The sequence below is a fragment of the Branchiostoma lanceolatum genome, chromosome 3 (assembly GCF_035083965.1).
Source record: "Branchiostoma lanceolatum isolate klBraLanc5 chromosome 3, klBraLanc5.hap2, whole genome shotgun sequence".
Taxonomy (NCBI): Eukaryota; Metazoa; Chordata; class Leptocardii; order Amphioxiformes; family Branchiostomatidae; genus Branchiostoma; species Branchiostoma lanceolatum.
In genome coordinates, this window is record NC_089724.1 from 14090838 (window position 1) to 14112300 (window position 21463).

Consider the following 21463-nt stretch of genomic DNA (forward strand, 5'->3'; position numbering starts at 1 on the left):
AGTACTCATGCATTCTGGTATTTTAACCCTCATAATGGTCATATGACCATATTTGGTGACAGCTGTTTTGGACAGCATTCAAGTAGGGGTTAACCCTGTATGGAGGAATATTGGTAAATATAAATGATACAAAGAAGGTATGCCCAAAATAGAGGTATTCATTTGCATAGGTCTTCATTTGCATCATTTACATCTATCTCTATTGCTCTCGTTCACAGTTACATATGTCAAACGTTTGCCAGTCCTATCATGAAACCCAGGAGATTCATGAAATGTCCTCATTGATTATGCAAATTAGATCATGACTTGTCAATCATCCCTTAAGTTATCTATACACCAAAAATCATGACGACTCGTCAACCCCTTTCAGAAATCAAAATGGGTCCTTGAAGCTCAAAAAACCTGATAGGGGCCCAAATCTATACACATCTTCACAACCATAGCATGTCTAGAGCATGAAATTTGAAAACCAGAAGTTGTCCTGCAGTACCACTGAAAGCTGCTAGGAGGTCCATGATTGAACTTGTTGTTTATTTCGCTGACCACTACCCACCTACTAGCTTTCTCTCTTCATGTCTACCTTGTCCCCCCAGGAGGTAGGTAGGTAGGTACCCACATACCAAATATCATAGATCCATCTACAGCTTCTTGAGTTGTCCAGGTAAAACAAAATCAATTCTCTATAGGGGATGCAATTTTGTGCAATTTTTAGAACTCTGTAAAAAATGAATGTCTACCAGGCTACACCAACCACATGCATCAAATGTCAAACAGTAAATGCGTAAGTAGCAGTAAATGAGCCTGTAAACGGACCAGATGGCTTCTTGCAACAACACAAACACTTAATGCATTATAGCCACTGCGTGTGTGTGTGTGCTTGTAAACACTATTCCTTCTGTTATTGCCAATGATTGCCTTCCATCTGTGCATGTATATAGGGAGGGGTGACTACAATCAGAAAATGGTAGCTAAATTTTCCAGGTTCTTTTTTTTACTAAAGCTGGGGAAATGGCCTTTCTTAAGAATTAAACTAATTTTCTACAACAAAATACCATCAAGCTCAAGTCCAACACACTTTTTTCAGTATCTCTCAGTAAACTACAATTTGGTGTAACATCCACGAGTAGTGATGAAGTGACAGTGAATGTGAAAATACTGTGAAATATTTCAAGCATTACAAAACTACAGTCACTGGGCAACAGAGGTCGTGGTAGACCAAAGAAATCTTGGATGGAGTGCTTCAGGAAGGACATTAAGGTGTGCGGCCTCACCAGCGTAGACCTGCTGAACAGAGCCACTTGGAAGTGTGGTGTGAAGACTAGCCGACTGCTGCCCACCCGTGTCAGGGAACCCAGCAGCAGTACAATCAAATACTGGATACTACTACAGTATTCTGAAGGACGTGGACTCACCTTCATCGATGTCTGGCGGCAGTCCGCCAACAAACACCTTGCGGGAGAAGCGTTCTCCGCTGTCCGATCCCCCTGAGCTGTGCGGCGATCCTCGTGACGGTGAGTTCACGCTTGGGACAATCTGATCACTGCAGTGACCATCGTAGTTATCTGTAAAAGAAGCGGAGAAAGAAATTCTTCATCAGTTCTTGTAAATTCAGTCAGTCAGTCAAGCTCACTCAAACCGCTGCATTCACCTTTTTCAAACTTCAAATCTAACTGACAGAAGAAGTTATAATATGCACTAGATACTGGAAAAACAATACAGGACAGGGTTTAGAGAAACTTGGGTAAAATATGAAACTTGTAAATGACTCTTCCTCTCCATTTCTTCCCATGACACAGCAATAAAGGCATTTTCATCCAGGTTCCTTGAGTTGGTTGATGATGTGTGTAGATTTTTCTCAGTTTCCTTTCTCTTTCAGTGAGTCACTGGGCTCGTATAAATCATAAAATTGTCTTTATTTTCACTGAAGTGGCAAAATTTATGAACATTGCACTTTTCATTTTTTATCGTTTGACCAGAGGTGGAATTTCTTTTTAAAATACAAAATATTACAGTAACTGTTAATTCTAATGAATATTGTGAAAAGTTATTCTGTCAGCATTTTAGTGCTTAGCTTGTCCTGTATTACCGGAAACAGCTTCATCTAGGTAATATGTAAATCCCAAGGAAGGTGTTTTCTGAATGCTCTATCAAGCACTTCATTCCCAGATGCTCGTGAAGCTACTGGTGGAATAGTTTAATAATATGCGCATGTGGCTCCTTCATGGTCAACCCAGCAAGTGCAAGTACATTTCTGCAACACATATTTGAGCGTAACAAAGGATACAATCTTTAAATATGCCCCCTGCCAGGAAAATATTCATACAAGTAGCATTCAAAATTGCCTTTCTATACCTGCGGGCCATTTCAAGCTAAGCCTCCATGGCAATATCAATTTCCTCCCTTCAACATATGGCAGAAACTTGGATGAGTGACTTGTTTTTGAGTCGCTTCAGGTAAACCTATTCTAAATGTGTTTTGGCATTCATACCACTGGTATTTCTTAGAAGGTGACTCTTCTGACATTTTGTGCATTTCAGTGAATAAATTTGACATTCAGGCAAGACGAGTGCTTGTCTGTTAAGATTTGATTTACAAAGAACAACAAGTTACATTTCGGGCACAACTTAGAAATTCTTTCAACCTCTACTCAATTGTTTTCTCGATTTATACAGCCATTTTCACACACATTTTTCGGAACACGTTTTTGTATTACAAAAAATATATGTATATGAAATACATTGATCAAAACACTTTTGACACTTAGGCCAATGAATGACATATTTCAGGCCAATTAATGACCTTTCATTACAAAAAGTATTTTCAACCAGCCACCAATTCAATATTTAGTGGTCCTCCATGTTTTGGGACCATTAATCTGATTTTACTGCAAAAACAGCCATTTTGCTGTCCGACTTGGAAGGGTTTACAAGCCGGCTTTTTGGCAAATACCCATCAATTATGGAGTTAACCAATCACAGATCCTGATAGATGCGCCCATGGGAGGGACCCCGCACACAAAATGGTTGTTTGACAAGAAACTTTCTGACAAGCAGGTTTCTCGGAGGGTTTTATCCATTTAGAGAATGTCATTGTTGAAAGTGGCTTACTCCGCAAACCCATGCATTGCCTTAATTCCACTCCAGGATCTGTAATGCTTCAGATATGATGTCTAATAATAAGTTATTCATATTTCTTTGCTCGAGTACAACAGATTTCAAGAAACTCAATGCCATAAGCAGATTTGATTGTATTCCTAGATTTCCAAACATTGATAATTACAACAAACGATGTCAAGTAGTTACAAAATAAAATCACCGAAATCAAAAGCTGCATAACAAGCAACTATCAGAACAGGAGCTTTGATTTGTAATACCTACTTCAAAATGATAATCAACCACACATTCTGGTCTAATTTGTCCTCTTTTCATCGCTCAAAAATGAATGTTCAACAACCAAACAGATAAATTGGCATGGACAAAAGAGATGCCAACATTTAATCCACACATTTAAAATCGAGCTGGGAAGGTGAATGAGAGAACAAGATGAAAGAACAACAGCACAAGGTCGTGGGGTTAATAATGAGCTACAGAATAATATGAGAAGAATGATGAATACCTCGTCTCCGCCCATATGTCCGAGCTGCCATGTGGAGAGAAGAGAGAAGAGGGTTAATATGATGGCATGCTATTAATAGTACTTAGAAGTAGAAGTAGTGTTTGATGGAAAAGAGGTGATGTGCAGTGGAGGGGGTGGTAGGCTGGAGGGGGTGTTCAGTATTCTCCAAGCAGAGGTTTCGATCAGGGGGGCTAGGAGTGGCCAGGATTTTTTTCACTGCCCTCTATTCACAAGATGAAAAAAGAGGGAGTGCAGCGTTAAAAATCCACTCCTAGCCTCCCTGATCATAGAGTAGGTCTCTGCTTGTAGAGTAGGTGTTCAGGGGGTATGCCAGAGGGGGGATACGGGTTTGCAAGAGGGGTCAGAACAGGAGATAGGAGATGCAGAGAATGCGGGTTATTCCTATGACATAAAGACTACATTGTGAAAGAGCACCAAAGATATGGTGTGGATGATACATAGTTGTTATACATAGACAATGTATGTTAGAAACTTACACTGGCGTCTGCGTCACAATTAAAAGATGGTGCATTAATTACAGACTTGATACATTTTGTGTGGGTGAGTTTTCTTGGAGCCTTTTGGGTAGCTTAGTACCTTCACCAAGAATGATACGTTCAGGAAAATTTATTGTGTTACCTTCTTCTTTTCCTGTGTTCTTGGTTCTTTCTACCTTAGGGTTTCTAACAACAGCTTTTCTATCGCTCAGCAAAATTTGTTTTGAATAATCCTTTTACTAAATACATGTACATGTCAAATAAAACATCCACATTCAGCTGACTGCAGAGACATACATGTATGCGCATCACAGCACGTATCTTCTAAGAACATTTCATGGCTCAGAGACTCTTCCTTCATCAGTCAAAAGAACTTCCCGATTTGAGATTATGATTTCCCAACCAAAGATGAAATGTCGCACACGACTTGAATGCTGCTAAGAGTACTGAATACAAATATAGAATGAATTATTAGATTCCTGCTTCTAATCCAAGGTGGTAGCATGTAAAATCTATGATTTGAATTTCCAACAGGTTCTATCGAGGGATTCTTGCGATGAAAATTGCAGATTTTGAAGATTTATCTGGGTAGCAAGTCATGTATTAATGGGGTAAGGTCTGAAAGGACCCATATACCATGACAATGATATATAGCAGCCTAGCATGGCGCCGAGATCCTTGTCAACCACACATCACTACAATCCACAATCTTTCACTTTTTCCTTTCAGTCTTTGTAAGACCGGACTCTTAATTGGAACAAGGCATTACCCGAATGAACAATTAATTATACATCGAAGAACCACTAAGCTTTCACATCTAAAACATAAAACATCTACATGATTAGCATGCTTGCTTGCATCTCTTATATTGTAATGATTAAAAGATCTTGCAGGAGCTCTGAACTGCGTAAGCTGCCATGGTTACACAGCATACGTAATTCCTTAATCTTTGGGAACACCTTTCTACATCAGTGTTTGTGCGAAGTAAAATTCATTCATCTGCGAAAAAGATATGTCACTGCTGGCTTCAGGGAGAAGAGGACAGGGGATGCATGAATGGGAAGAAATTAGATATGCCTCAGATAGAAAAGATGTAAACACTGTAAAACTGCTGCAGTAGCATAGAAAGCCACCAGGGGGTCCATAATCGAACTTGTACTTCGTCTTGCTACCTACCCAAACTTCAAATATCATACGGATCCATCCACAACTTCTGAAGTTACGCTATCCCCAAAGCATGCACACGAATAAAAATACACTCAAACAGCACCGAAAACATAACCGTTATTTTAAGAGCAACACACAAGACAACGGATTCAAAGGAGAATACAGCTTCAAGAAAATACTAACAGGTGCAAAAAAAACTGATGATGGCTTCATTGTTGTCTTCTATGCACCTGTCTAAACAATTATTTACTTCATGCAAATCAGCCTTTAGAATTAGACATGCTGATTTGTCATTTTATTTCCATAAGTGGGGGGATGTTCCTCCGGGACAATGTAAGAGCCAGCTGTTGTTCCATCATTGCAAGTTAATTACTGTATTTCTCCTTGGCAGCAGCAAGAAAATGATTTAAACTTCTCCCGGGGTTACATGGAAAAATTCTAATTGAGAAAAAAATTTAGCTAAAAGTTCTGATGAAATTCAACAAAAGTGAGCTATTCATAGAAATGGAGTGAGCATACAGCATTGGAAAATTCATTCTTTCATGTGTTGGCCTTTTCCCCTTTCCCTTTTCGTATGCTCAACTTTGATTTATCAGAGTAAAAAGGGAAGCATGTGATGCATTATTCAAACTGACATTTTAAGGAGGGCCGCTGGAAACATGTCATACTGATGACACAACTGGAAACAACAACTTCATCTTGACAAGCACAATGTCGCATGTTGGAGATAAAACTATGGTAGTATAAAGACTTTACTTATACAGCATTCAATTCATGTATAGCTTGTCATATTTCTTGGTACATATCAATTGTACTTGTGTACAGGGAAAATATCTATAGAAGGAAACTTGCATTATGATTCACGTTTTTTTATCTGAGGAAAAAGATTGCAGATTGAAGATTTGTGTGTTGGGTGCATGCTACATGTATTTGTATCCCATAACTACATGTGTCATTGACATTGATATATCTGGAGGGCTCTGCATGTTTTGCAGATATAGATAAACCTTGGACCCATTTTCAAGGCCACAAAAGGCCATATCAATATTTCCATAATCTCAGAGAATAAATCTTTATGTGTCCAGGACCACAAATGCTCTAATATTTCCAAAAATGAGGAAGAATTTTCATTAAATAAGCAATGCTCTCAATGGGGAATTATTTTAGACTCACAATAGTCCAAAGTTTCATTGTACACCTTTGATCAATGGTCAACAATCAAAGGTCACATGTCTATCTGACATAAGTTCTTCTCCCCAGACTGTGGAATAGCAGTGCTGCACCGCTATGTTGCTAGCTCAGCACAACTATACTGCTTTTCAAATTTACTGTATTTCTTCCCTAATATCTGGATTGTTTTGCAAAAATTAATGAAAATTTGCATAGGGTGCTAAGGGCCCTTAACCTTTAGCACACTGAAGTAGCCAATTCGGCACCCAATTCCCTATCAGTTTCAGAGTTAGGCAGCAGGGAGAAGGTAAAAACAGCACCACTTTACACACCATACTACTATATTTCAGGGGAGAACCCTGCATTACGAACTAAAAAACAAACAAACAAGTTGAAGGGTAGGTACCTCTCCACTCACCCTGGCCTCGCGGTATCCAACCCTCCGTCATCTGTGCAACATTGTTAACTGCAGAAACGACAAGACAAATAACATCGATCAGGTCAAGGGAAAAAAAACATTTCTTAAGCTCTCCGGGCCAAAAAATATATTTCGACCCAATATTTATTTTTCAATGAGTACCATCAGATTTATACAAAAGTTTTCTTAAACACATAGATAATTCATGGTTTGCTACTTATTGTTTTTGGCTTGTCTCTTTGTTTGTCTGTTTGTGTGTTTTTTTATCATTCCCAATACTGTAAATATCGAGATGATATCATGATGATGATGATGAAATATCGAGAAGCTCCCAGTAGTTTCATTTTTGCAGTTTTCGCGGTGGCTTAATAGCTTAAAAAATCGTGACATTGTACAGACGTGTTTTGTTAATATTGTAATACAGAACTGTTTAAACCACTAACTTAAAACACTGCGAAAAGATCCTTTTCCCTCCTAACATTAAATCACTGTAGATGGAGTGTTCTATAGCACTATAGTCACATACTGTACAGCCAGCAATGGAAACAACACTGTGAAAATCACAAACATAAAAACACCAAGAAAATCTAAAGAATTAGAAATACATTTTTTGTAGGATTAGAAGGGTAGCAAAGCAGTGTGGTTAAGGGGGAGGAGTCTGCATTCTCTGATTGCCACGTTTTCCATTTGTACAAAAAATACACATCCCTGCTCCAAAGTGACCTTTGAAGTCACTTATGTGAATAATGGTACTGGTGTAAACATATCAATCTACACAGTACCTGGTAGGGTACACCCCACTCTAGGCACAATACATTATGTATGAAGCATGTGACTTTGAACATTTGGCTGCAAAGCTGGTATACACTATGTATTTACATTTCACTGTCAGGGCTCGAAATAGTGGGTGCATGTGCACCTGCGTGCACCCAAAATTGGAGCTGTGCACCTAATTTTGACTGTGGGTGCACCAGTGCTCCTAAATATTTTTGTATGCTATAGGGTAAAGATATTTTTGTACACTAGTCTACAGTATATTTTTTAAATCTAAGCATCAGAAAAAGCAATATAACCTTTTGTTGTACTTCATTTTTAAAGATCTCTCTGTATTACTTGTTTGAAATTTTGAAGTTAGAATTATAGATTGAAGTTCTCAAGAGAGGCAGAACTTTCTAATTAGGTTTGCTGACATTGAACTTTATTTTATGTTGTGCACCCAACATTTTTTCTGTGCACCTTATTTTTTGGGTTGGATGGACCAGTGCACCTATTCCCAAAAATGAATTTCGAGCCCTGACTGTGGTTACTGGTACTTGTCCAAAGTTACAAAATATATATAATGCTGAGGTAAAAGATAAATCAGTAGAAAAGATATATGTTGTCAGTATTGTGTCCCCTTGTAGAATAAAAGGTAAAATGACACTGTAATAAATTGTTATATTATGACCCATAAAATCATCTTCAGCAAGGAAATGTATGTACATGCATATGAGTTCTTACTGCTACCTTCTCCAAGGCGATAGAATCTATTCACGGAATAAATTGTCTACAGTCCTATAAACACTATATATGTATGTATTAATCTCTTATCCAAACAAATAAAAGGTGTCATGATACTATATTATGACCAATAAAATCACTTTTAGCAAGGTTATACGTGTCATGATTTCTTACAGCTGCTATCTTCTTCAAGGTGAAAGAAATTAAATCATTTACAGAACACAATGTCTGCAGTCCTATTATTATATCATGAATGTATCAATGTCTTCTCCAAACAAATAAAAGGTGTCAAGATGCTAAATGGAAAAGATATTCAGGTATAATCAATCATGGTAAGGTATATGCATGTAATAAAGGGCACTGGAATGAAAATCTAGGACTTTTTTTTATGTCTTTACTTCTGTTACACACACGTACCCTCCCAATTTCCTTTCAATGTTATAAATTTCCAGGAAGGACAGCAGAAAACAATTTTCAACGTCAACACGTACATGTACGTCAGGAAATTAACAACATTTTGTGAAGGCTCGCTCGATGCAATATTGGATATTACGTTAGAAATTGCATTTCCAAAATGCTCCAGGCACTATTTGTTCAAAACTGCTGAGTACATGTACGTTTGCCCCATCAATTTAAAGCATCTATCATATTTTTTGTGTCTATTCTGTTTTTTACTTTTAGTCTTCTCTGATCATTTGTAACCCCTTTATCCATAAAAGAATTAAAAATTATGAAAATCCTATAAAGAGGTTGCTGGGGCATAGAATCAGTGCTGATCAAGAATAGAACATTAATTTTCTTCCCAACCAATTCCATCAAAATAATTCCTCTACAATTAGCCTGATGCCGCGGTAAAACGATGTCCGTCATCAAGCGGCAGGCTGAATATTGGTCGGCCTTGCTGCACGTAAACAAAAAAACAATATCTTCCAGAACATGGCTCCTCCTTACATAAGTAATATTGCGTTTTCCCGTAAACACATCTATCAGGCTTAGCGGGACCAATAGCTCCCTTGATGGATGATCAAAACAAGATGCGGATTTAAACTACGCAGATTGCGACCGAGCCATTTCCCTTTCGAATGCAGCCAGGCACCGACACATGTAGCTAGCTTGACCTTGGCAAGTTTATCCCGGAGACTTGGCAGGTGAGGATCACCTTGGCGAAGGCTATGCCGGCATTACTGATGCGTGATCTCGGTGGGGGTGTGATGGATGGATGGTGGGGTGATGACGTAGGTGTGTACGCAGCCACAGGCCCGGAACAACAACCCACGCCCCCACGCCTACAAACGTCTTCTGTGCTTGATAACAATGATATTCTTACCCCAAAATGATCAAATTAGATGCTCTAGCATTACTTCACTTCCAGGAAAATCATACAGGTTTTTTCTGGGGACTGAAACACTATAATATCTGCCAGTGGAATATTACAGAGCAACCCACGCCCCCACGCCTACAAACCTCTTCTTTCCTCATCAATATATTCTTACCCAGAAATAATCAAATCAGATGTTCTTGACAACAACGATATTCTTACCCAAAAATAATCAAATTAGATACTCTAGCATTACTACACAACTGAGGAAATTATCTGTCGCACTCTACAGTTACAGGTTTATTTCACTTTTTAGCGGTTGAAACACTATTGCCAGCGATGTATTCATGGTTTTCCAAATGATTATTACAGCATTCACACCGGGATTACAAGATGGGGCCGGCATGGGAAGAACACACAAAAACTGCACAGATTAGTACTGCAGTAATCATGAAGTAACTGATCACGTGAGGTCTACATGTATATAGCTGTACTCACAACATACTGATAACGTACACGGAACATTAAGCATATCACAGCCCTTCTTCCGCTAATTGCACCATTAAAATGTACCATTCTCATTCTTTACTCAGTGTCTAACCGCTCTTCCACATAGCTTAGCGTCAGGTTGACATTGACCTTGTTTCAAGGACATCCTGAATGTCGGAAGGACAAGACTTTTTGAGAAGCGACTTTTGCCTCGTGGGGTCTGAAGAAATGTAAATGGATACACTATCTTGTTCAAGAAAGCTTGCAGATCCTTTAGTATGGATGTATGATGAAGTTTGCTGCTATACACGCAGATAAGAGAAAAACCTAGTAGTTAGTAGCCTTTACTTCACCACTATGGTACCGAAGTATAGTTGTTGGCTTGTGTCCGTGTCTGTCTATGTGTGTGTCTGTCAGTCGGTATTTCTGTGACTACCAAATGAATATACATAATGAAGTGGCAGACACTCAAATGCAGTGCTGCTATTTTTGTCTGTGGGACTGAAAAGGTCACAAAGCAGTATGCACATGCAGGGTGAGGGAGTAAAGTTGAATTGAGTTCAGTAATGTTCATTTGCATATCAATATCATTATAATATATACACTATGTATATGACATGGGCCAAATGTTGTAACCTTCTATGATTCTTTCATCAAACCAAAGTATGTTTAACAATCAGATGTGTCAAGAAAAGTTTCTTCAAATTTCACTCAATTCTGTGTTGCCTATAGGCAAGTATATCTGCGTAATATTTCAAAGAAAGATTGCTTGAGGTTACCAATGTATATTGCACACGATCAAAGCAATAAAGACAAAAATCCGTAAAATACATCAGAAGATCTCAAGTCTCGTGGTTTTTATGACAAGTATCAGTCGTAACCAATAAAGCTAAGCATGAAGATTGCAAAGTCGTTAACATGACCTCAATTCCACCATCTTGCCACCTTGAATGACCTCTTTAATTTCCCGCAAACAGGCCATTATGTCCAACGGCTTCTCCAATATGTAGCCATTGGGACTGCATTTCCACTTCGTGTGCTCAATGCAAATACAATGAATTCCAAAGGATTTCCAATAATGGGAGGAATATAATTTGATACAATAAAACTTTCACACCCCTAAAAAAAGGCAAAATTCTTGTAAAAAAAATAAAACAGACAACATCCCCTCTTCATGTGCAAACAATTTACAAAACCAGAGGGAAAAGAACGGTGGGTAAATTACATGGGTAAATCCTAGCTAAATGCATGATGGGAATTCACCTGCCGTAGCTTTGACATGTGACATGTCCCCTATTTGCTCCCAGCTGTAACAGCTGTCTGTTCTTCTTGAACACCTGCCTTTGCAGCTGTACTAAGACTTTTCAAAATAATCAATCAATCTTCAATGAAATAAGTACAACAGGTAATATAGATGAATAACCTTCCATGATATGTATATGCAAGGGCGGTTGAGCAACCACCTCCAGTCACAAGCCACATTAAAACAGTCCCGTCCATTTTTACATACATGTCATTAACCCACCCTGTCCTGACCAACCACCTGTCCTCAGCAGCCATTTTCCTCAGTCCCTTTAGTGCTTGCTGAATCCAGAATTGACTGAGTCAAAACTGAGGACCACTCAGGGGACAGGTACAATCTGGTCTTTGTGGACAGGTGGTCACTATAGACAGGATTCTCAAGGCTTGTGTGAATGGTGAAAATTAGCTAAGGGACCACCAAAAAGTGGCCACATTGTAAGGGTGGTCCTTGATATGTACATGTAGTGGTGGTCACTTGTACAGGTTTGACTGTATTTGGGAAGTACAAACCAGAACAGAATCCATTTTGTGTTGTTTTCCTTTCTTTTGATTCTGCACATTATACAGATGACTTGAGACCCATCAACAGTCCACATGCATACGGAATCAGCGGAAATTACCCAACTACGTCACACTGCTTTCCTCCTTAGGAGAATAATGCATGAAACCAGCATCTGTGCTACTGAAAAGGCCTGTAGGTATGTGATAGGCGATGGCTCACCAAACATGACTCCACAGGGAAATTGGGGCCTGCTATACACGAGGATGCATTAAAAACCTCCCCTGATTCCCAACCTAAAAAAAACCTAGACATTCCATTAATCTGTGGATTATCTTGTCACACTTTATTTCAGTTTTTTACATGATGATTGTTACGAGTAGGTGGAGTGATAGTAATGAGCATTATGATCTCCAAGAAGCAGTCAGGATAATAGAATGCCTGCAAAACATCAAACGTGCGATACGTCTAAAATACACTTTGATATAAGGCAAAATGAAGCAAAATCAATGACGCTACTTTCTAACCATCATTAGTGATGCATCAAGTCATAATTGGCCATATTTTATTCCCCCAGCCTATCAAATCACAACAAAAATAACTTGGCAAAAAATGCAAATGACCTTTTATCTTTGAATATGATACCGGTACTCAAAATTACATCTGCTTTGTTTCATATCTGCTTTTTCTAGATGATGGATCGCAAACTTGCATGTATAGCATTCTCTTAATCAATTTTTTTACGTTTTATTTTTTTTATTTTTGAAACAATTACAATATGATGGTGCCTTGCGATAATTTTATTTTATTTGATAATTCTTCTTGCTATGTAATTTTGATCTAACATTTGTTTCCAGTACAGATATGGCACGATATGACACCTTTCTGCCAGGTGGAACAGTACCATGTTGCAAAAACAGCCCCATGCACAATTTAAACCCGACCACGCCCCCGACCTGGTACCGTCCCAAGAAGTCAATCCATCAACCCTGCGCTACCGGGTCTATAATATCACCCGCAGAGCCGTTCTCATATCCCGGCTGTAAATTCTGAAAACCCATACCGGAATTTACCTAGGTAAGAAAAAGGCAGTATATGTTGCGGGACCTGCTTCATAAAATTCTTGAAAAACCAACAAAATTACTTCCATGAATTTTGCAGTAGCTAACCGGAGAGGAGGTGAGGCAATAATATCCTCCGCGGGGAGACCGGGTCTGACGTCAATGCAGGCAGGTGGCTCCTGGGAAATCTCCACATTACCCGTATTAACGACTAACTGTCGTCCCCAGGGAAGGGGAGGGTTTACCAAAAATAGGATTTTCTGCTGTTCGCAGCACTTATGTACCGCGATATATTCAAAATTACGGCCGGTAATTCAGTCCTAACTCTGCGTACAATGTTTCAATTTCGGACGTAAACCTTACGTCCCTAAAAATAAATCATTTCATGTTTATGCACACAGACCGCTTGCATAGGAAACCGGATGTAAAAACAAAGGGCATAGAAAATAAAATCTGTATTCATGATGTATTCACAGATGATCCTGTTTCATGTTTACAGGGGTCCATCACTGTGGAAATTGTTTTCACCCCGTTACACACTGAAGTGCGTCACACAGAGCATTTTCCAAGGGTCACCTTGGAGTGAGTTGGTCGCACAATTCCACCTATAGGCCACAGGGTTCACTGATATCAACCTTGAACTTTAGTTGTACAAATTCATTGCGACAAAATTTCGATGTTTTGATTCAACGAGCGCAAGTAGGGAATGGATGCTATATAAGGCAACAATTACCCATCGTTCTACTGTACGGCGTGTGAATTATTTATTCTCTTTACTGAGAAGACGTGCCCTCCGCATCTGCTGATCCTTCCGGTCATGTCGTGCACCACCTATCCAGGTAGTTAATGAAACATCCCAATTCAATCAGATGTCTTTATTTCTGATTGGCCAACCCTCTACCAGATGTCAATTTCATAAAAGCTAGATGTAAATTCATAGACCGTTGCTTTTCTGTTATATAAAATTGATGCCTCATGACCTTGGTATGATGTGAACTACAGTTTCTAAAATGGCTAATGATTTTTTTTTAAAACATGCACACAGTGCCAAACCTTCCTACAAATGTCCTAGTTGCTAGGCAGTAGAGTTTGCCCATTCCCGGCCTGAAGGGTGTGTCTGTGTTAGACTGCAGATGGTCCCTTCCCTGGAGATGGGGGAATGTTTGCCCCCACAGATTGTCATCAAAACATCACACAGAGTCACTCTATTACAAATTACCCAGATGACATGGCATGTTTAGCCTTGTGGTATCAGTTTTGAGTTCTTGAAATTTTGTGGCCATTGCGTTTATTTCTAAAAGCTGGGAGGTTGCATTGCTTCCACCATGCATTATAATGTAATTCAATTTTGCAATTCTTAACGTAACGATGCGTAATGATGCAATTTCGCTACCATATGCAGCATAAATATTACACATAAAAGGCTCAAATCAAAAAGAAAGTGTTCTGTTTTATGCATGTATGTCTGGAGCTATCACATACACATGTATATTTTAATATCTCAATAATAAAAGGAAAACCTACAAAAAGTTAATAGAGAACAAATTGTTTGTATATGTATATTTGGAAACATTATGAGCATAATGCTAATCATATACAGTACATCAAAAGGTAGAAATAAAGTATTTCAGAAGCTGTATTGCTTACAAACTCAAAGTTAAAAAAAAGGCTTTTATTTTGTGCTTCTTGCATTTTTGGTGCCTTTAAAAACCATTGAAAACAAAATTCCCCCTGGACATGGCTGGCATCTGTGCACTAATTCAATATTAATACTATTAATCAATTTTCAATACGCCTGAGGAAACTGTGCTCATCAGAGCCGTACAACTAATTTGCATCATTTGGACCGAGCCACAGATCCATGTGGGAACACACGGCTCGAAAGTCATTTTTGGAAAAATCAAGGTGCACATCCTAAAATAAAGTAGAATATCAGCATAACGAAATTACAAACTCTACTACCTCTTTTCTGCCTATTATTCCATAGCTAAATTCCAAACATAAAAGTACAACAAAGGTTATATTGCTTTTTTCTGCATACTAGTATACAATAGTACTTCACCCTAAAGCCTACAAAAATATCTACTAGTACTAGGTGCACTGGTGCACCCCACAGTCAAAGATTAGGTGCACAGCTCCAGTTTTGGGCGCACAGAAGTGCACCTGCACCCAGTTTTTTTAGCCCTGGTTCTTTTCTTCAATCCGACTTTGCAGATGTAAAAATTAAAACTTTTGCAAAATGTTACACCCCTATTGTGAAGGTGTTAGGTTTGTGAATAAGCACAATTCATTGATCAAAGTCTATACTTCATCAATTATTGACCAGAAGAAATAAGAATGCTGTCTTTCAAAACAGACCAAGACAGATCCATTTACCTGTATGGAGTGGTCACAAAGGAAGATACTGTACCTTGCTCTCTCAGCATTTCTTTTCAGTAGAATTTCAGTCTTTTACATGAGTTTCTTATCAGGGGTGGATGGAAAATTTATTGCTTATACGTCTTTTCTATCCCTAATCCAATAAGTTGTACAGAAAATCAACAAGACATTAATATGCATGAAATATGGACTGAAATTACCAACAAAGAAAACAAGATTAACGATTATGTGCACTGCTGCTTGCTGTTATTCAATATTTTTTTGGATCATAATAGCATGTCGTAAGTTTCAATCAGATATGTAACAACCTTAGAACGTGGCGTCATCCTGGCTAAGGTCACATTATATATGCGGCACACAACATCTATAACGTCGTTTCCACTGGAATGACAACTCCTGACAGGAACACGCAGCAGATAAGCTAGGGTTCTTTAGGTACAGTCATGTGACAGAGACAGGTTTGCGAAAAATTTTTTAATCTGATGAAAAAGTGACCAACCATGATGTAAAAATAGCCATTTTTTAACACCAAACCTATTCCGTTTCTTGGTTAGACGGTACGGATAAAAAGTTTTTTTTTTACATATTGGTTTGTCATTTTATTTCATGATATTCTTTAGTTTTTTCATATCAACTACTATTTTTCCATAAAATTAATACAATTTCCATACCAAATTGCATATCTTAAGTAAAATTCATCTGAATTTCATAATCTATATGAATCTCACAATTTATATTCATGCTTAGGCAACCAATAGCAATACCAAAGCAATCCCATCCTGGTAGATACACTGTACATACATCACACCCACGCAGGCATATAATACATCACACCCACCCTAACAAATGCTACATATTAAACATACCCTTCCTGCCTTGTACAACCAAACAAGAACCACACCATAAACGTGTTTCCAGCCACACAAACTGGTCATCACACTCACTCACACATAGAGTTGACATTTATGAGCTGCAGCATCCAGCGATGGACGCCAGTCAACCCTTTTGTTTGTACCAAAACAATCAACATTGCAAACCCAAACACTCACATGTATTTAAGGGCTAATTATCTAGCTACATGTAGTGCAGATTCTTGGGTGGCAATGGTAATTTAGATCTACATTATCATTCCATAACTGTACTGTTAATGGTCATTCACAATTTCAAACTATCCAAGAATCAAAAAGAAAATGATAAATAACAAATGAAGGTTGAACAAAAATGCTATCTCAGAGTAAACTAAATTAGCTAAATTTTGTAAAACCTGAAAAGGCAACTCTTACCCTATACAAAAAAGTTGTATTCCTCTCATGCTTACATTTGATCTTAAAGTCATTCATCAAAATCTGCAATAGTATTCTTTAATGTCTTTAATATGCAACATGTGTACATAGTATCACAATGTACAACATTGTTCCTTGTTGTCAAAAACTGTTATATCTTCTAAGAACCGACGTGTGCCAAACAGAGGTCACTAAGGCGGAAGTCTGACTCAGTAAACAAACACTTTACACTTTCCTCACTGTTCTGTTTACTGTTGTGCACTTGACTTTTTCACATTTTGTGCCGAGTCACGACTTATTGTTTTACTTAAGTGCATGATGGAATGTGAGATTTGTAGTAATTTTTCATGGCCATTTTATGTTTGACTAAAGCTACAAGAATATTATAAAGCCTTGTAGTTGTAGTACTTGATTGATAACAGCATTACTTCTTAACTTAAGCATCATAGTGGGATTATGAACAGTGTTTTTCTGGTCTCCAAAACAGCATTTTGTGTTATATCTCATATATCATAAAATATATTGTTTAAAGTACCAATAGACATAATACTGTACTTCAGGATGTTCAAGAAATATTGTTTACATCCTGCAATTGCAGTCATTGTAAATAGCAATAAACATTTTACTTTACCGTAAAGTTTACGATTCAAGACAAGATCTTGTAAACCCATATTGCACTCATCATTACTTGATGTGACATTTTTGTCTATTTGTGTACAATTACTGGTACATAATTATCAGTTTAATACACTGTACACAGTTGGATCAATGTTTCACAGTCACATATTTTGCAGTGTAAACTCCATGAAAGATACAAAACAGGCCAAAGATTTTACTGGAAGTCAAAATGTCTAATATTGGATAAACTGCATACTACATTTAAATATTGCTGCAGCGAGTAACCATTATTAATCCTTTCCTGACGACAGATCTTTTTGCTTTTAATTCTTTATCCCAACAGTAATTGTTTGGTCCCGCTGTTGCCAAGATGATGAATTCTGCATCCCTTTTATTCTCTGATTCCTGGATGAATGGCTGCCACCTTGTGTTATGGCAACAGACGGTCAATAGGGAACTAGGGGCTTTTTGCAGCTGACCATTTTCACGGGGCTAAAGACAAAACAACTGCTACACAGTTTAAACATGTGGCCTTTTAAAGGTTGACTTTGGCACCAAAACTGAAAATATTCTCCAGGATCCTAAGTAACATAACTTTAATATTTTCATCATTCACATTTTTGGTTGTTAGCTATGACAAAAAGGTTACCAGTACGTTACATGTGTATGTGTTAGACTAATCTACTTGAAGAAAAATCCCAGATTTACAAGATGTTTGTACAGCACAACAATCTCCCATTTTAGCATTTTTACTATATGAAGATTACTATGTAAATCAATATAAGGTAGATTCAACTTACTGCGTACAGACATGACCAAAACACTGACTTTTTTAATCATTACGATCCTACAAAAGTAGTACAATAGGGGCCTTAAAGATCAATCTGGAATAAGTTTTTGATTGGAGTCAATATTACAGACAATATATCCTCTCTAGGGCCTGGGAAAAATGATACAGTAGCAAGTGCAACAGGGTTTAACAATGTCAAAAGAACATCTACATTAGGTGGCTCTCCCATATGGAACTTAATGGTGTTTGTTGAGCCCAAGGGACAAATACAAACCCCCTAGTAAAAGCACATGTGACTGTCGCATGACTACCGGTACATGTAACTCACACCTCTTTCATTCCGAATGTCAAAACGTTGGGGAGCTTAACCATTTCAGCAATGATTTTCAAACACTTTGTCTACTAACAGTTGTATTTTGAAATAATTCAAAATATGATTTGTAAAACTATAAGACAGTTTGTCACCTATTTATCATTATCAGTATCAGCATTAGAAACTCCTGATTTTCACAGTGCCATTATGGCATTAGATTTAGTGCCACAAATCTAAATAGATTTACAGTTCTACAGGAGGGACCTTCTGTATATATCACTCCTGCTGTTAGAATGAGGTACCAAGGGGACAATGTATCTGTCACCACTTGAGTTGAATTAACTTCCAGGGAGGACCATGAATAGATGCACCACCCCAACTGCTGTTTAGATTAAAGTGCACAAGCAATGACAACTCGTATGTCACCACTACTGTTAAAACGAAGTGCCAGAAGGACCATGTTACATGTACCAAGGCTGGCCATGTGTATGTCACCACTACACTTGAATAGAGTGTGCAGAAGTACTGTGTACAGACAGAGATCGAAACACTTTTCTTCTGTGCAGTGTGAGAGATATTCAGAGCTTTTGTAAATCTCTTATTTTACCTTGTATCATTAAATTATGCAAATGAGTATTGTGTACATCCTGACTAAGCTACCTGCATGCCGAATATCATGGAAATCCATTGTTCCTTTGTTTACTCATCCTCTCTAACAGATTGCAACAAAACTACCTCTACAGTTCCAGAGCAAGCTGCAGGGGGGAGGTAGGGGGCAAACCTACGCCACTTCTTCCTGACATTGAAAGCTATCTGCTGGCAAAAAAAAATCAAGCCCAAAAAATCAAGACCATAGCATGTCCAGAACAAAAGATACAAAAACTGGAAGCTCTGCTGCAATACCAAGGACAGCCACCAGGAGGCCCATACATGACCTGGACCTTTACCTTCCCAACATCTCACCCACATAGCAAATATCTTCACAATCCATCCAGCTGTTAAGTTATACTGACCACAAATATAGACACGCACACATACACATCCAAAACAATACCTCCAATTTGCATGGAGGTAAAAAAAAATGCAACATCCTTCAGGTCTGCCACTAGGTTGAATGTTTCCCTTGTAAAAGTCATAGCCACATGTAACATTAATACACAAAGTCTAACTCCTTGAAACATTCTTGATAGCAACCGATGTGACTATGGTTTCAGTATGTTTAACGTTTACCTGCTAGATTTTGTCGGATCTGAATTGGCTCCTGACCGGGGTTTATCGCCCGATGCTGTACATTGTACTTTGTTCCTTCTGGCACACTACAAAAGCCGGATGCCGGGCACTGGAACAATCTAGAACAGCTCCACTGCCCGACGTGATTGACAGCTCAATGCTGCCCTAGCTGACAGTACATCAGGTGTCGGTAGCTGGGTCTTACGCTTTATGATTGAACTTAAAGGACATTTTTTGTGCTTTTGGAAAATGCATTTTTGTTTCTCTAAGAATTTTATGGTAGTCAAAGAAAGCAATACTGTGCAAATGTTATGGTTTTCATATATTTCATATATGCATCTTAAATATATATACATGTGTATGTAAATATATGTATGTATATATAGATAAATACATACATACATATATATATATATATATTACTTTTTATATTACATGAATGGATTTCCTTACGAATACCTATATTATCTATTTAAGCAAATACTAGTAGGTAAATACATTAGTGAATGTTTACTTCTCAGATATTTTACTAGTTGAAGTGTAATCCCTACATAATGTTAGACCCATATACCTTGTACTTTGTACTTGTACATGTTACAAGTACATGTATTCAGTTTTTCTTCAGTTTGTTTGAAGTTGTAGTTGTAGAGGACCTTCAGTATTCATTATTCAAGAAGTCATAGAGTCATAGTAACAACTGGACTGGTGTTGGAGGACACTGGAGCCATAAAATCATGGCAACGATTGAAAAAACAGTCTAGGCAATCAGAAAAATCAATCAAAATGCCACACACACCCCTCCCCAAAGCCTCAGTGATACTCCTGTTCTTGTAATATGGAGGCTAAAACAGGTTTGGATGGATGTGGGAAATACCACATCTTTCTCTGGTTCTAAACGTTAAGTGTGGGTCTCCAGGGTAAAGAACTAACATCATTCACAACAAAAAGGCATGCCATTTTTTTGCATTAGATTTTCTAGTAACAGAGAGCTAAACTAGTAAGAATGTTTGATGTTCGTAGTCAATGAGCACCTTGCCTAAGCATTCATAATATTCACGTCACAACATCTGCTATCGTGTTAGCCACATTCACTGTCCACAAAGCAGCAAAATCAACTGATCATGAAACATTGTCTTCTGAGAAAAAGGGTATAAGACTGGTAGACATATGAATAAATCTTGACAAGGCTTGATGCAAATGTTTCTATTCTGGGTATTGCCACATGGGCACCAAATCTAATTTCTGCTTAGGCCATGCTGATTCGAAGATATGGATGACATCCCCGCATCAATTTTTGTCAGTTTTCACGCACACAAAAAAAGGTTTTCCAAAAAAGGGTACAAAGCAACACTAGCTGCAAAGTGAGCAAAATGGATTGAACAAAAAAAATATCAGAAAACGGATACTGATGTCACAGAATGCCAATTGCAAAGGCAATTCCAAAATAAAGGAAGATGTGTAAGAATAAAAGTGAAGAATCTATTGAATGTTCGGATTTCACTTTTTTTTCTGGTTTGAAAATCAAAATATCACAGGTACCAATCCATTCAGGTTATCAATGACCCAAAAATGCTCCTTTTTCGGAACCACCAGTAAAAGAAAGCTCTTGTCTTCCTAGTTGTTTCCAGATTTTTCTAAATCATTTATCACTGCATTTAAAGTTCAAAACTTATTCTTTAAAACACTAACCAGCCTGATACAATTTATGTCGACTGCGGTAGGATTAATTTGGATTTATCACAGGATACCTATTTGTTTTTAATCTCCACTTCTATTTTGCCTGTCTACTCCTTTAATTTTACTTCCAGAAATCC

At 38.0% G+C, this 21463-nt stretch overlaps 1 protein-coding gene across 6 annotated transcripts in view; it reads right to left on the reverse strand.

Annotated features, from left to right (window-relative positions):
- Positions 1 to 21463, reverse strand: part of LOC136430454 (cytoplasmic polyadenylation element-binding protein 2-like) — a 37153-nt gene that overhangs the window by 7715 nt on the left and 7975 nt on the right. For 3 of the 6 annotated variants that reach the window (XM_066421097.1, XM_066421096.1, XM_066421100.1), the window contains exons 3-5: positions 6856 to 6915; positions 3616 to 3639; positions 1413 to 1562 (exon numbers count right to left, since the gene is read on the reverse strand). In XM_066421097.1, coding sequence (XP_066277194.1) covers positions 1413 to 1562; positions 3616 to 3639; positions 6856 to 6915 — 234 coding nt within the window. The remainder of the gene's footprint in view (positions 1 to 1412; positions 1563 to 3615; positions 3640 to 6855; positions 6916 to 21463) is intronic. The other 3 variants (XM_066421098.1, XM_066421102.1, XM_066421101.1) reach the window with 3 other exon arrangements.